General features: G+C 40.8%; 1 protein-coding gene across 2 annotated transcripts; it reads left to right on the top strand.

Annotated features, from left to right (window-relative positions):
• Window positions 1-11636: 11636 nt before the first annotated feature.
• Bex3 (brain expressed X-linked 3) lies at window positions 11637-13193 on the top strand. Of its 2 annotated transcripts, none has more exons than XM_028858243.2 (3): window positions 11637-11777; window positions 12128-12205; window positions 12573-13193. In XM_028858243.2, exon 3 carries the CDS (start codon window positions 12601-12603, stop codon window positions 12943-12945), a length of 345 nt encoding a protein of 114 aa, XP_028714076.1. In that variant the 5' UTR covers window positions 11637-11777; window positions 12128-12205; window positions 12573-12600; the 3' UTR covers window positions 12946-13193. The 2 variants fall into 2 exon arrangements, with proteins under 2 accessions (XP_028714076.1, XP_028714077.1); XM_028858244.2 differs by having other exon boundaries at window positions 12619-13193.
• Window positions 13194-15029: the final 1836 nt, after the last annotated feature.

The following is a 15029-nucleotide window of genomic DNA, read 5'->3' on the forward strand; positions in this document are numbered from 1 at the left end:
AAGTTAATTTTTTAAATGTGAATTTTTCTGGATGAGCTCATTGTAAATGATTCACATTCAGGGAAATATTAATAATACCTGAGGTTGTTATGTGAGAAAATATGCATTGTGTGCATGTGTAACCTATATTGTGTATGTGCAATTTCAAAAGATACTGAAGCAGGATAGAAAGACAAGGGAAATTTGGGGGACAGGAAAAGGGAGAAAAGCTTTTTAGCCAGCAGATAAGCAAGAATTCCAGCACAATTTACAACTGTTTATGGCCTCCTCTGTTCCCAGATATAAAACCGGTAATTTTCTAGGATTCTCACCAGAAATTTCATGCTAAATCTTACTTAGTCCTGATGTGTTTGTGTTTACAATTTTTTTAAGATTATATTTTTATTTATGTGTATAGTTAATTATGTGCACATGAGTGCAGTGCCCTCTGAGGCCAGAAGAGGGCATCAGATTCCCCAGGAACAGGCCAGACATGGGTGTTCAGACCTTTGGCCTTCAAATTCTTGCTCTTAGTAGCTGAGCCATCTCTCTAGCCTGTTTGTACTTTGTTTGTTTTGGGGTGTGTGTGTGTGTGTGTGTGTGTGTGTGTGTGTGTGTGTGTGTCTACACGCAATGGAGCACATGTGGAGGTCAGAGTTGATTCTCACTGACCACCCACTGTGTAGGCTCCAGGGATCCAACTCAGGTCATCAGGCTTGTAAATAAGTACCTTTATCCATCTCTTTGCCCCTCCCATCCTGGTATTTATTTTTTTTTTATTTTACATGCCTGCCTGTATGTCTGTGTGGAGGGTGTCAGGTCCCCTGGAACTGGAGTTACAGACAGTTGTGAGCTGCCATTTGGGGGCTGGGAATTGAACCCGGGTCCTCTGGAAGAGCAGTGCTCTTAACCACTAAGCCATCTTTGCAGCTCCCTCCCTTCCTGGTGTTATTTTATTAATTAAAATTCCATCAAAGGCACCTCCTGGCCAGGTGTGGTAGTGGACAACTTTAATCTCAGCACTTGGGAGGCTGAGGAAGGCAGATCTCTGTGAGGCCAGCCTAGTCTACAAAGCGAGTTTCAGGACAGCTAGAGCTGTTACAGAGAAACTCTGTCTTGAAAAACAAAAACAACAGCAAAAGCCAAAAAGAAAAAAAAGTACCTCCTGGGTCATTTTATAATTTTACTTACCAAAAAGAAAGAAAAGAGAAAAATGTTTTTCACTAACTTTTTGAACTGTAACTTGAGAGCCACCAAAATGGTATCTATGACTAGTGTTAAGACAGTTCATTATGACTCTCCTTGAGGAGCCGATAGGTACACATGGGTATGTCTCACTTTCTTCTGCTTTTCCTTGGGAAGCACACTCACACTTTCTTGCACGGAAGACTTGAGTCACAGTTCAGCCTGAGCTGAAGTCCCTAAAAGATCAGAAAAAAACTTCTTCGACTTTTGGGGGTGGCAACGTGGAATCCTGTCTCCTTCCCTTCGCTGCTGATATCACGGAGTCCATGATCCATCTGGAGCATTCTTCATGAATTTCCCTGACTGTCACTTGGCCCATCTGCCCATCAGCTATGCATGGCTTGCATCTTATCTTTGCTGTTGTTTTTCTTGCCAGAAATCCCCAGTTCTATTGTTCAGAAGACAGCCATGAAAGTAGATCACCCAGAGTCTTGAGCCCCCCCTCACACTCCTGTGAATATTTAAGACAAGCCTGAATAAAACACATGGAAAAACTACTCCTCAAAGTCTCATATGCCAGGTGCAAAACACATTAGAAATGGCCACTTCTATAATTTGCTGACCTCAAAATTCTAAAGGCACTGTTTTCTTTCCTTCAGCTGTCTCCTAAAGGGGCTTGCTGGTTTTCCTATATTAGGTACTCTGTGAAGAAGATTGCCTTAGGGAAGGGGAACTTTGACTCCTGAATGCAGTCTTACCAGTCCTCAGCTTAAATTATGAAGAAGTCTAACAGCTTTCCCTCAATACTGTGCAAACAGCTCAAGGCCCAACTAGGTGAATTTAGGCTTCACATGTCTTCATTTTATGAGAGGTTGAAATCCTAGCTGCTGTTCACGTCTATTTCTTTAAACTACACTGGATGGAACAGTGGTTTTTAAGCCATGAAAAAAATCCCTCTAAGGGAAAAGTAGCCACTAGAGAACAAGTGAGGACCACATTTTGAGCCAAAGCCTGTCAGTGGTTGTTGTTGTTTGATCCAGGCAGGGATATATTCCAGACTTGCACTGGATGGGTGGATTATTCCTCATCCAGAAACCTATATATCTTTTATCTCTTTCTTTCAGATATACAAACAAGCACCAAAAAATATAGTTTGGCTTCACTATAAATGAGAAAGTAGGATGCTTTGGCTTCAAATGACACAGAGAAAGGCATTTTTGTCTGTACAGTCACTTCTTTTCTTTTATTTAGTTCTTAAAATAGAAAAGATATTGCTTGAAATCTGAATGCCTAGGTTCATGTTTTGACTTTTTGATTTTACTGCATATCTGCTGAGCCTTACTAGTGATCAAGTTAAAGGCTGTAAGATGTAAGTTTTCTATCATTTAAAGAAAGTCATACTATGGTATGGTATGGTGTGGTATGGTATTATGGTATGGTTTGGGATTAAGAATTGCTCAATGCTATCAAATAAACACTTAGACCAATGATTTAACTTAAAACTAACTAGTGATATCTCTAAATGAAAGCTAAAAATATTAGTCTTTAAAAACTGTCATTATGCATGACTATGTATGTATCGTTCACATGCACTTATGAGTTTAAGGTTACAAAAAGCTCCATTAGCCCCAACCAGTTATGCTTGATCACTTGTCCCAATATACCGGTTAAAGAGAAGAGTAATTGCCAGGGACAGAGAGAATATGCAATCAATGTGGCCCCAGGTCCAGTGTTGGTGGTATTAACATGAATCTTAAATTAAAATTTTAAAACAAAAGCAAGCGGTATACATAATTAGACAGTTCTGGTTAGGGTGTTATCTGGTTGACAACTGTCTTAATTCTGATTCTAGATGGTCCAAGAAGTCCCTGTTGCTGAGCTGGATGGATTAGTTTTCAACAGATGATTGTTCCTGCTTCCCAGTGCAACCCTGCACTTAGCTGGGGTGCTAGGCTTGGTGTTCCAAGGACTGGAAATAGGGCCTTTCTCTGTGCTTTCAACTCTCCTCGGGTAATTAATATGCTTACCTACAAAAGTAAGGACACCACACAAAGGAAAACAGAGATAAAATGAAGGCAGAAATGCTTTAGTTTTTTGGTTGCCTTATAAGCTCAAATGAGACATGAATGCTTTTTTAAAAATGCAGAGGTTGGAGAGATAGCTCACTGGTTAAGAGCATGGCACTCTCCCAGGGGACCCAGGTTTAAGTCCCCGCACCTACATGGTGACTCACAACCACCTGAAATTACAGTTCTAGGGAATCCAATGCCCTCTTCTTGGCTCCTCAGGAAACAGGCTTTCACGTGGTACATAGACATACATTCAGGGAAAAAGGCCTATAGTACTACTACTACTACTACTACTACTACTAATAATAATAATAATAATAATAATAACAACAAATTTTTAAAAGATCAGTTTCTAAGTACCTATTACAATAGGACTTAAATCTCAAACAAATTGGTTAATTTAAATTTGTTGTTCAAAATGTTTTCAGGACTGTTAATGTGATTTTGCTGCATTTCATATACAGCTTCCTATGAGTCACTAAAATATAAATTTGTTTTATCAAGAAAAAAATGTTTTCTAAAGAAAATAAAACTGAAAAGAATCATCAAATAAGAAAAGAGATACAGAAAGTTTTAGGTGTAAGACATTTGGGGTAAAGGTAGATTAAAGAGAAAAAAGCAAATGCTTCTAGACAAGAATAGGTTTTAGATAGTTTTGTCACAAAATAAAATATTTCTTTTTTAAAATTGAGACTAAAGACCAGGAAGATGGCTCATCTGATAATGGTGCCCATTGCCATGCTGAGAGACATGCGCTTCATCTCTGGACTCACACTTTGGAGGGAGAGCAGTGACTTTTGCAAGTTGTCCTCTGACCTCCACATGTTCTTCTTTAAAGTTTAAACTAAGAAGCTTAACCATACTGTAGGAGCTCTGCGAAAATTATAAGAAGTTTATGATATGTGACACTTTAAAAACTTAAAGATGGTGTGCATGTGGTCAAAATTACTGTCATTAAAGACAAGAACCCCAAGGTGAGATATTACTACTTGCTTGTTTCACCAGGCCGCACGTTCCAGATGCTAGAAGGAAAGCATGGAAGTAGGCAAACAGAAAACAGAGACAACCAAAAGGCCCAAGGGAAAAGATACAGGTAATGGGACACACCTGGACCACACCTGGCTACTATAATAGCTTTAGTCCTGGGGAAAGATATAATTCCTCAGGCAGATTACAACTGATTGTCCCAAGAGAACCCAGGCTAATGAGAGGATTTTTTTTTTTTTTTTTTTTTTTTTTTTGGTTTTCTAAGACAGGGTTTCTCTGTGTAGCTTTGCACCTTTCCTGGAACTCACTCTGTAGCCCAGGCTGGCCTTGTAAGTTCCCGAGTGCTGGGACTAAAGGCATGCACCACCACTGTCTGGCTCTAACGAGAAGATTTTAAAGGGAAATGTTGCATACAGTCTACAGAAAACCAAGGCACTGGGAAAGAACTTCCCTCGGTGGAGTTCTAAACTAACAGGGCCCCGCTACTCTACAAAGAGGGAAAGCACTGTAAGAGACATGTCCTATTTTATGTCTGGAGAATGGTTCTTCAGCTCCAATTATGCCTGCCCTTAAAGATGCTGCCCAAGGTAAGGGCCCCACAGGCTTGACTTCAGATAACTATCGTTTACCTTGCACAATTTTGGACTGTGGCAAGCAAAAAAAAAAAAATGTTAATATCTGGGGGCTTTGTTCTCTACCTTAATCAGTACCCCAGGATTCAGTTGTTAAAAAAAAAAATGCGCAGTAACCAGTATTTATGAGAATGCCCAATGTACTCTTAGCTGCTTTCTCCCAGTCACCCTTTATTTCAACTCTCTGTTCTCTTAGACCTTATAACTGTCTAAAATTATCCCATCGTCTGCTTACCTGTTTGTTTTCTATTTGTACCATCACAATAGAAGTTCTTTGAGTATGCCGCCTACCTGTGCTTTCTACCCTCTGTTGCTTAAGAGCATAACTAGCATAGGATAGATCCTCAGCTCTTATCTGTTTAAGATGATAAAAAGATTATTGTATAGTCATATTTCTTTTAAAAAACTACTTATTGTCTTCAAAAAGTAGTCTCTCTGTGTCTATTTTCTTTTGCAATGAGATAGTATCCTGTTATGAGACCTGAGTGGGTCACAACTTGTTATAGAGACCGAAATGGCCTCAAACTTGGAGCAATTCTCCTGCCCCTGCCGTCCAAGTGCTAGTATTACAGGCATTGCATCCCTCTCACCCATTCATTACTCATGTTTATTTGTTATGTGCATCTTTCCTTTAAATATAATTGATGATATCTTTCTTTTGCATTCATATATTATTAGTTTCACAGAGCTTTTATACCAAAGCACCAAAAGAGGCTTAAAACAGAAATGTGTGTGCTCTCAGAATTCTGGATAGTCAAAATGCAAAATCAAAGAGGCAGGAGAATTATACTTCCTCAGAGAATCCAAATCCCGCTGGATCTTTCTTTGCATTTTCCTAATTTCTAGCTGTGGCTGTCAGTCCTTGGCATTCTTTGGCTTGAAACTGCCTCACTCAAATCTTTACCTCTGTCCTTACTCTGTGTTTTCATCTGCTGAACAAAGACATTGGCCACACTGGATTAAAATCTTTGTAGATGGTACCATCTCAACTTGATTACATCTAAAACTTTTTTCCCAAACACAATCACATTCACAGGTAACAAGGATGGGGACTTTTTTTTTTTTGGTTTTTTGAGACAGGTTTTCTCTGTGTAGCTTTGTGCCTTTCTTGGAACTCACTCTGTAGTCCAGGCTGGCCTCGAACTCACAGAGATCCGCCTGCCTCTGCCTCCCAAGTGCTGGGATTAAAGGCGTGCGCCACCACCGCCTGGCCAGGATGGGAACTTTTACATATCATTTGATGGCATTTAATTCAAATCATAGTGCCTGTGGCTCAAATACTTGTCTCATAATTTTCTATATCCTTTAAGGTAAACTGGTGTTCTTTGTTCCCTTAGATATTAGCAACAGAACTTATATGGGAAATAGTTAAGCTTGGGTAGTCAAGAGAAAGTAACTTCATAGATATCTATGCATGAATTTTCTATTTTTTCCCCCAGCAAACCCAGAGTTTCATGAATGATGACAAGTGCTCTGCCACTGAGCTACATCCCTGGTCTATGTATGAGGTCTCTGATATGCCACTGAGTTTATCCCAAGGTTCAAGGGGGAGGAGGAATATGACTACCACAGGCTTGAAGGGTCAAAGGAATACACACACACACACACACACACACACACACACACACACACACACACTTTAGTACAGGTCATCAGTTTAGGATACTACATGGAAATGATCTCTTCCAGTAAAGTCCTAAACTACTCTAAATAGTGACTGTAAGACTTCCTTGTCACAATGTATGCATCTGCTGTAGTCCTTGAAATAAAATATTTTACTGCTGCTCTCCAAGAGATGATAGAAGTTGGATATTTGTTGGTTTTACATTCAGATAACCAAGCTCAACAGCTCTCTCCCTCCCCCATTATTTCAGACAACATTCTTCAATTAAATATCTTTCAAATGATCCAAATTCTTACAGAGATACTTTCATTAGGTCCATTCTTTATTCCATAAGTCTTAGCATCAACTTTGTAATGGGCATACCTTATGGGAAGCCTGAGGGAGCATGCGTTCCTACATTCTTGACACCCAGTTTCAGTTTGTAATAGGTGTTTCAATGATGCTGAAAAGAGCAAAGCTCGAGGAGAGTGTAGCAATGAAGCACCGGGAAGCTGCAGAGAAACATATAAACAAGAGCAGGATACCTATACCCACAGAGCCTCCAGTGCTCAGAGCCTTCTCCCAAGCCGAGTATTCAACTAGGAGAACGTAATGAGAAGCAAATAGAGTAATTAACACAGTCCAACTGGATGCACTCCAGCCAAATATGTGTGAGTTACATAGTGAATCATTGTCTCAAAAACAAACAAGCAGACAAAGAAAGACAGGCCATATCTCAAAGGTTAGAGCCCTTCCCTAGCAGGCACACATGGATTCAATCTCCAGCAGTGGAGAAAAAAACAAAACAAAACAAAACAAACCCCGGAGATTTCAGCAAAAAGAAGCCTCCTTGGACTGGATATTAGCTTGATAGCTCCAGAATGTGATTGAAGGATCTTACCAAGTGCAGGTGAAATCATGAGAAAAAAAAAAAAAAAACAACAACAAAAACAGTGAATCAATGACGTGCTTTTGCCACTGTTTTCCCAGTGGGTATGGGCTAAACTATATATTAGTCTAGCTCTTCAACTTTCAACTATTGTTATTAAAATAGGCTCAGTCAGACAGTTGAATATTGGGCTCCTTTTGGTTTGAGCAATCAACCACACTTTGTATTGCAAGTCCTCCTAACCCCTTCAGGACCTTTAGAATGGTGGCTCCTGGGTATGGGATGTGTGAGACCAAGGTGTTCTATTGTCTAACCGTTCTCTTTCTGTTCGTTTGTGTGCTGGTTTAGTGGTGTAAAAGCTTGCAGAAGAGGGATAAAAAGACAAGTCTTAGCTCTGGGAATGTACTTCAGTGACAGAGTACTTACCCAGCTTGTTTACGGCACTAGGTTCAATCTTCATCACTCAGAAAACAAAAATACGTCTCTTCATCAAATATCTAGGGTGAGTGCCATGTAATTAATCTCTCATGTAAGTGCTACTCCAATGTAATTCATCACCATTGAGACTCAGGCTAGATTCCTATAGATTCCAATGGCAGGGCTCGCACCAGAACAACCTCTCAGGTTTTGCTGGCATCTCTGAAGACTGGGCAGTATCATACATGTAACTTTTATATTAACATTACTATAACATGTATCTCTTTTTGTCCTACTTTGCAACTCTGTATCTCAAACTTTTGTCTCTTCAGCTTCCACTTTGGACCCTGCCGGCATGCTGGGATTTGTTTTTCTTATCTCTTCAGAACTGGAAACTTTAGAAGAAAAGCAATCCTGGCCCTTTCTACACCTTTCCACACCACACCACCGTAACATCTTTTCAGTTTTCTTTCTGTTACACAGGGAAACCTTGTCTCGAAAAACCAAAAAGGAAGAAAGAAAAAAAAAGAAAAAGAAAAAAGCCATTGCTCTATTATAACTAATCTCATATATAAATTTTGATGGAAGTATATACAAATGTATGTTTTTGTTCAAGAAAAATTAGGTGATTGCAAACAAAAGACTTATCCAAGCTGGATCAAAAGGACAATGTTCAACCATGCACCCACTGAAAGAAATAAAAATCCACTTGAAAAACTTCATATTCAATTGTTATGCCACACAATTCCTCTACTTTCATGGAATTCTTTCAATATAATTTATTTTTTTTCCTACTTTGTACTATAGCCTTCAGAACAACATCATCAACAACAATTACCTTAAGTATGGATGCATTCATTTATCAAATATTCTTTCAATATAATTTATTTTTTTTCCTACTTTGTACTATAGCCTTCAGAACAACATCATCAACAACAATTACATTAAGTATGGATGCATTCATTTATCAAATATATCACCTACTTTGTACAAAAAATACTGTAAACCACTAACTATGCAAAATAGACATGTGGATTTCACAAGTTAATATATCTAAGTAAAGCATCACAAACTGATACTCTTAAAATATTGCTAGAAACAACTTAATGGTAGTAAAAAATGAGTCAATTTCATCAGCAATTTGCTAGGCTCTGGTGGTGAATTCTTATTATATGTAACCATATTCTTCTAACAATCCCTGTTTCACTGTGGAAGCACAAAATATTAATAAGTAATTGACTTAGAGTTACTCATCATTACTTTAGCAGACCGAATCTGAACCCAGATTTGTCTGATATCCCAGCTCATGCTTCTATTCTGCATCTTTCCAGTCAATATTATTAACAGAGCAGTCTGTATGATGTTAAATTAAACAAAATTCAGCCTAAAGATGGCTCTATACTTGACCAATTACACAAGAAACTACAAGGTAACTTAAGAAAAAGGTTAAATGAAAGCCTGTTGGAGTATACTTTTCTAACAAATAGCTCAGTCTCAACCATTCACAGCATTCCACCTTCAATCAGTAGCTAGGGAGTAACTGTTCTGACCCTATGTTCTCACTTGTATTTTGTTCCTGTGGTAAACATCATGACTCAAAGCAACTCCGGGGAGAGAATGGTTTATTTGACTCACAGGTTATAACCCAACTCTGAGCTAAGCCAAGGTAAGAACTGAAGGCGAGACCATGAAGGACTGCTGTTCACTGGCTGCTTTTCATAGTTTTCTCGTCTGCTTTCTTATATAACCTAGGACCACCTGCCCAGGGGTAACACTGCCCACAATTGGCTGGGGTGGTCCTTGAACACCAATCAATAAACAAGAAAATGACCTCAGGTTTGCCTACAGTCCAATTTGATGGAGACAATTCCTAAATTGAGGTCCCCTCTTTCCAGGTGACTCTGGTTTGTATCAAGTTGACAAAAAACTTTCCAGTGCACTACACTTAAAAAAAAAAAAAAAGCAAGCACTAAGCTGTAATCAATCAAGCTGTCTCTGCCTCAACTCTGTTTTCTGTACATGTCCATTTTCTGTCCAAAACATGTGGCGTGACCATGTTGAAGAACAGCATCTTTGAACCTGTTCTGGCTTTCTGGTTTGTGAATCATTCTTTGTTCAAATTGATCAGTTTGTCTAAACTTTTTATTTTTAAAAAGGAAGAGTTGTTACCTGTGAGACAGAGTCCAGAAATCTCTAGAATTACTTTAAAAGGTAATTACTGGCTATGATTTTGCAATTTGAGATTTGGGAGCTATATCCTAACATCTCCAAACTCTTAATTTTATAAGTGATATATGGCTCCCAAACCTTAACACACCAAGCATTTGCATTTTACTTCTCCAGTGAACCACCTCATTTATCAGGGTAGAGACAGTACAGAAGTTTGAGGATCAAACTAGAATCAGCTTCTTTCTGTCATAATGAACAGTTATTAAATTGTAAATAACAATACTATGTTTTCAAAAATCTATCTTCTATCTGTGATCATTTTTTAACAGAAGCTGATTTCAACTCCAGGCCTGTCTGGGCCACAGAATGAGACTTTGTCTCAAAACAAGCAAATAACCAAAAACCAAAACCAGTGATTTCAGAGTGAGAGAAACAGTTGTATTTAGGATGACTTTCAGTATAAGTTTCATTGTTTCATCCATCCTTCGCTTATTTCTAATATTTTTTGCAATATTCACATCAGAGTAGAAGGTTTGGGGAGTAACTTCTAGATATTTTCTAGTTTTCAGCTCATGAAATATTTATAGAGTAGTTTGAAGGTTTGGAGAGGAAAACAAGAAATTAAAATGGCTCTTTTTCCTGAGGACAATGGACTCAGATACCTCACATAACACCAGCACTTGGGAGGCAGAGGGAGGAGGCAGAGGCAGGAAAGAGCACCCCAAGTTTGAGGCCATCCTGTTTAGTATAGTGAGTGCCAGGCCAACCAGGATTGCATAGTGAGACCCTACACACACACACACACACACACACACACACACACACACACACACACCATATAAAATTATGCCTTCTCTCTGAAGAAACTATTTCATATCAGTTTCAAAGCATTAGCTGTATTCAGCAAGAGTCCCTCCTTCTTAAAACAAAAAATGAAACAGACTAATACAGTATGTTTCAAAACAGCCATTCAAAACCTAGAGAATATATTTTCTGTCTCTCACACACAGGTTAACATAAACAAGTTTTTTTTTTTTTCATTCTGCAGAATGAAACATTTCTTTCAAAGCTGAAAATTCACCAGGCTTGGTAGAGCAGGCCTGTAACCTTAGCTACAAGGAAGGCTGCTGCAGGAAGATTGAAAATTCAAGTGTAGCTCCAACAACATAGACAAGCACTGTCTCCATTTTTTTTTTAAGTTTAAAAAGTGTGTGTGGTGGCAGGGGGTGGAGCAGTCTGGGAATACAGCTCAGAAGAGAGCTTGCTTGTTCAGCAATTATGAGGCTAGAGGTTCTATCCCCAGCATTCCAAAAAAGAAGTGACCCTTTTAATTTCGAATTTTCTGAAGCATGCTGATTTTTTTAAAAGAGGAAATAAAGAGAAGTATGCACAATCTACCCCATTCTCCACTTCAGGGTGTTTGTGGGGAGAGGTCCCGGGGAAAACATTTGGCTAAGGTGGAGAGGAATCTCAATGAAGGCTAAAGCCAAGACCTGGCTATAGTGGGAGGGAGAGAGGATGGTGCCTACTCTCCCTGGTAACAGGGAAGGGAGAAGTCCAACCTCCAGACGGTGAGGCCACTTGTGGGTACTCAGATTGGCGAGGATCTGGATGAGTGACGGGTGGGGCCTGAGGTGCTTGCTCGCGGCGGGGAGCTGGGGCGGGGCCTCCTGTCGCACTGGCCTCCTGAGCAGGGGAGCTAGCTTGGCAGTGACGCGGGGCCCTCACGTGACCCGGGGCTGCAGAGCGACGCAGCCTTGGGTGCAGTCGTCACTTGCGTCTGGTCTCCAGCTCCGCGCTTCCCTGCGCAGGGCGGGCTGGCATCGGGCCCTGGGCGAGCGGCGCAGGTAAGGGGCCCGCACGCAGCGGCCCTAGGGCCACAGCCTCCCGGTGCGCCGGAGCGCGCTGCAGGACGGCGCGGCGGCCCCGCGGCTTTGTGCATGGCAAGGAGAACCGCGGCTGCGCCCGGGGAAGGGGCGCCCCTGCTTGCGGGCGGGGATGGCGGGGGTCTCGGGGAAGGGCCGGCTGGGCGGGCTGGCAGGGGCCACTGCTAGACCTAGCCCTGGAGAGCCTGGAAGGGGACGGGCTGCTGGTGGCTGTGGGAGGCGGGAAAGGATGGGCAGTGGGGGTGCAGGCGGAGGAGGGGGTGCGGTACTGATCTCCGCGCTGAGTCGCTCCCATCCCACCCTGTCTGCAGGTCTGCAAGCCGAGAGTCGCGGCGGCGCGTCTGGCAGGAGAATTGAGAGGAGGACTCCGCGGCGAGGGATAGGCCCAGGTCGGTTCAGGGCACTGTGGGGGGGGGCGTGGGGGAGGGGGCTGGAGGAGCGTGCGGAAAGCCCCGTCTGGGACCCCAATGAGAGCCCCTACCCCACCCCACTCTCATTCGCAGTCCTCCATTTTGGTGCCTGCGGAGCTCAGGGAAAGGATCCTGGGAAATAAAAAATGGTGGGCTTTGGAGGTAGAAGGGAAATGAGAGAGCTAGGGGGAGGGGCTCGAAATGGAGGCTCCCTAGAGGTTGCCTGGAGACTCTAAGGTCGGGGAAAAAAAATAATGAAAACTTTTGTTGTTAGTCTCGGGATATTGCTGGTCGGTGCACCAAGCATTCAGTTTCTTTCCTTGCCCTGTCTTACTTGTGTTCAAAGAATAACAACCAGAAAACAAAATCTCATCATGGCAAATATCCACCAGGAAAACGAAGAAATGGAGCAGCCCCTGCAGAATGGGCAGGAAGACCGCCCTTTGGGAGGAGGTGATGGCCACCAGCCTGCAGCAAACAACCACCACCGAAGAGGACAGGCTCGCCGACTTGCCCCTAACTTTCGATGGGCCATACCCAATAGGCAGATTAATGATGGGTTGGGTGGAGATGGAGATGATATGGAAATGTTCATGGAAGAGATGAGAGAAATCAGGAGGAAACTTAGGGAGCTACAGTTGAGAAATTGTCTGCGTATTCTTATGGGGGAGCTCTCTAATCACCATGATCATCATGATGAATTCTGCCTTATGCCTTGACTTCAGCCATTTTCATGAGATTCATACTGTGATTCCCGATGTATTCCTTTTCCTTGCATTTTCCTGACATGCCTTTACTGATCTGTTTATGGTGAGCCTTGTGTTATTTCCATGTGCCAGGTGGGTCTTGTGTTGCCAACTTCTAATTGGAGATTGCCTTCCCACTCAGTGTGAGTTTCTGTCAACAGTACAGTGTTGCCCATTTGCATGGAAAAACTGTAAAGTAAATAAAGCAACTGAAAAGCAACCTGAATATCTATTATTGTCTCCGTAAAGCATATATAAATACATAAAAACGAACCACAAAAAGCCTGAAATTCAACAGTATTGGGGGCACATGTATATAATTAATTTTTCTTTTATTTGGAGTTTCATAAACTTTTTCAGTGATTTTTATGAACTTATTGCAGGTGCATATAATTAGTTCCTCAACAAACTTAAAGCATAAATCCTCTTATAAATACAATTTCTTAGAATTGTCCTTAGTCCCAGAGAATGGAGTTTTACAAGGCTGTAATAGACCGGATCAGGTGTGGGACTCTGCTGGTTTAGGTTCTTCCCTACTTGTCAGCAATCAATAAGGCCAGGCCTCCAGCCTTCATTAAGTAGTTGGGGTAAACTGAGGGGAATCCTCAGTCCTTGCCCATTCTCCCAGTTACATACAGGAAAAAGAGGTAGGTTCCTCTATGTCATTTGTATGTTGCAATCCCGTCTCTGATTACAGGTATGTGATTTGGGCATTCCCTTGATTCCTGTTTTCTGTACCTAGGGATGGCATGCCTATAGTCCTCAGCATAGCTAAATCTGATTTGTTTATAAAGTCTGTAGTGTCCTTAGTACGATGGTGTGGAAAATGCCTTTATAACTTGGCATACTTATCCAGGTGAGTATAATCCCCATGGTTCTTGACTCTTAAGAAAATAGCCCTTTCTGGTTTTATTTTGTGCCCCCCTTCAAAAGTCTCTGGCATGGGTGCATTGAAGCCTAGCACAATAGATAAGAGATGCCTTTCAGGGTTAGGCCCAGAAGTGCATTACTGTAAACCTCCAGATCACAAATAGGCTAACAGCTTTATGGTGTTTATACTGTAAAGCAGCCTCTCAGCAGGCCTGCCCACCCAGTTTAATAGACTTCCTAGAAACATCAGTTTCATTGAGGAACAGGCATTCTTTGGCTGCATCCTGTTTGTCCCATCCACACCTGAACCATAAACTTCATTGTGAGCTCTTAAAAACCATGTGAAGCATTTTGCTTTATGATTTTTATGTAAATGTGTATCCTCTACACAGTAATATTGTCTTAATTTTACTGTTGAGCGGTTAGGGCCTGACATAGAGTAATCAGAAATTGTTGATTATTCTGATAGGTTAAGTATATTGGAGTTAGAAACTCTGATACTGTTCCTAATTGACTCTCCATAACAGAAGACTAGTAATCACTGATCTGGAAACTTCAAAGAAGCACCCCAAAGAAAATCTTTAATTCCATATTTAAAAATTATAGACCTTATAATATGTTAGTGTTTATGGGAACACAATCACCTACCTGTATACATAAGGGAAATATTAAAACTGAATTCATGACACGCGGGTGCTCTCAGCTTGTTGCCCTCTGTTAGCAACCTCTACATCAGAGATTACTATTTTTAACAGTTACCCAGCTGATTTTTCATGTCTTAAGTTTTGACAACATTGGCAAAAAGAAACTGGCAGAAATCTCACCATTTTACATGATCTGAATTACCTTACTCAATTACACAATATACAGTTTTAAAATTAGAAATTATACTGTATTAAATATTCAGTGTATGAGTATAGTTAAGCTAGTGCTGTCTTTAATTTTTAAAATTGTTCAGTTAAGTTACTGCATTATTATGAAAAATTATGATACTAAAATTATACATTATAATTTCTGTATAGGTCCATGACCTGTCCACTTATAACAATAGTTTTGTCTTTGCATTCCTGAAGCTCAGTGTTTGCCATAGTGCCTAATATGGCATATATTTAATAGCAAAAGGGCATGTATTTAACCAGTTATTAAATAATTTCATAGTTATTAATCTAAGATCATATACAACAATC

This window comes from Peromyscus leucopus, chromosome X, assembly GCF_004664715.2.
Source record: "Peromyscus leucopus breed LL Stock chromosome X, UCI_PerLeu_2.1, whole genome shotgun sequence".
Taxonomy (NCBI): domain Eukaryota; kingdom Metazoa; phylum Chordata; class Mammalia; order Rodentia; family Cricetidae; genus Peromyscus; species Peromyscus leucopus.

Coding starts and splice junctions, on each gene's coding strand:
- Bex3 (XM_028858243.2), top strand. CDS start 12,601: ATGGCAAATATCCACCAGGAAAACGAAGAAATGGAGCAGCCCCTGCAG.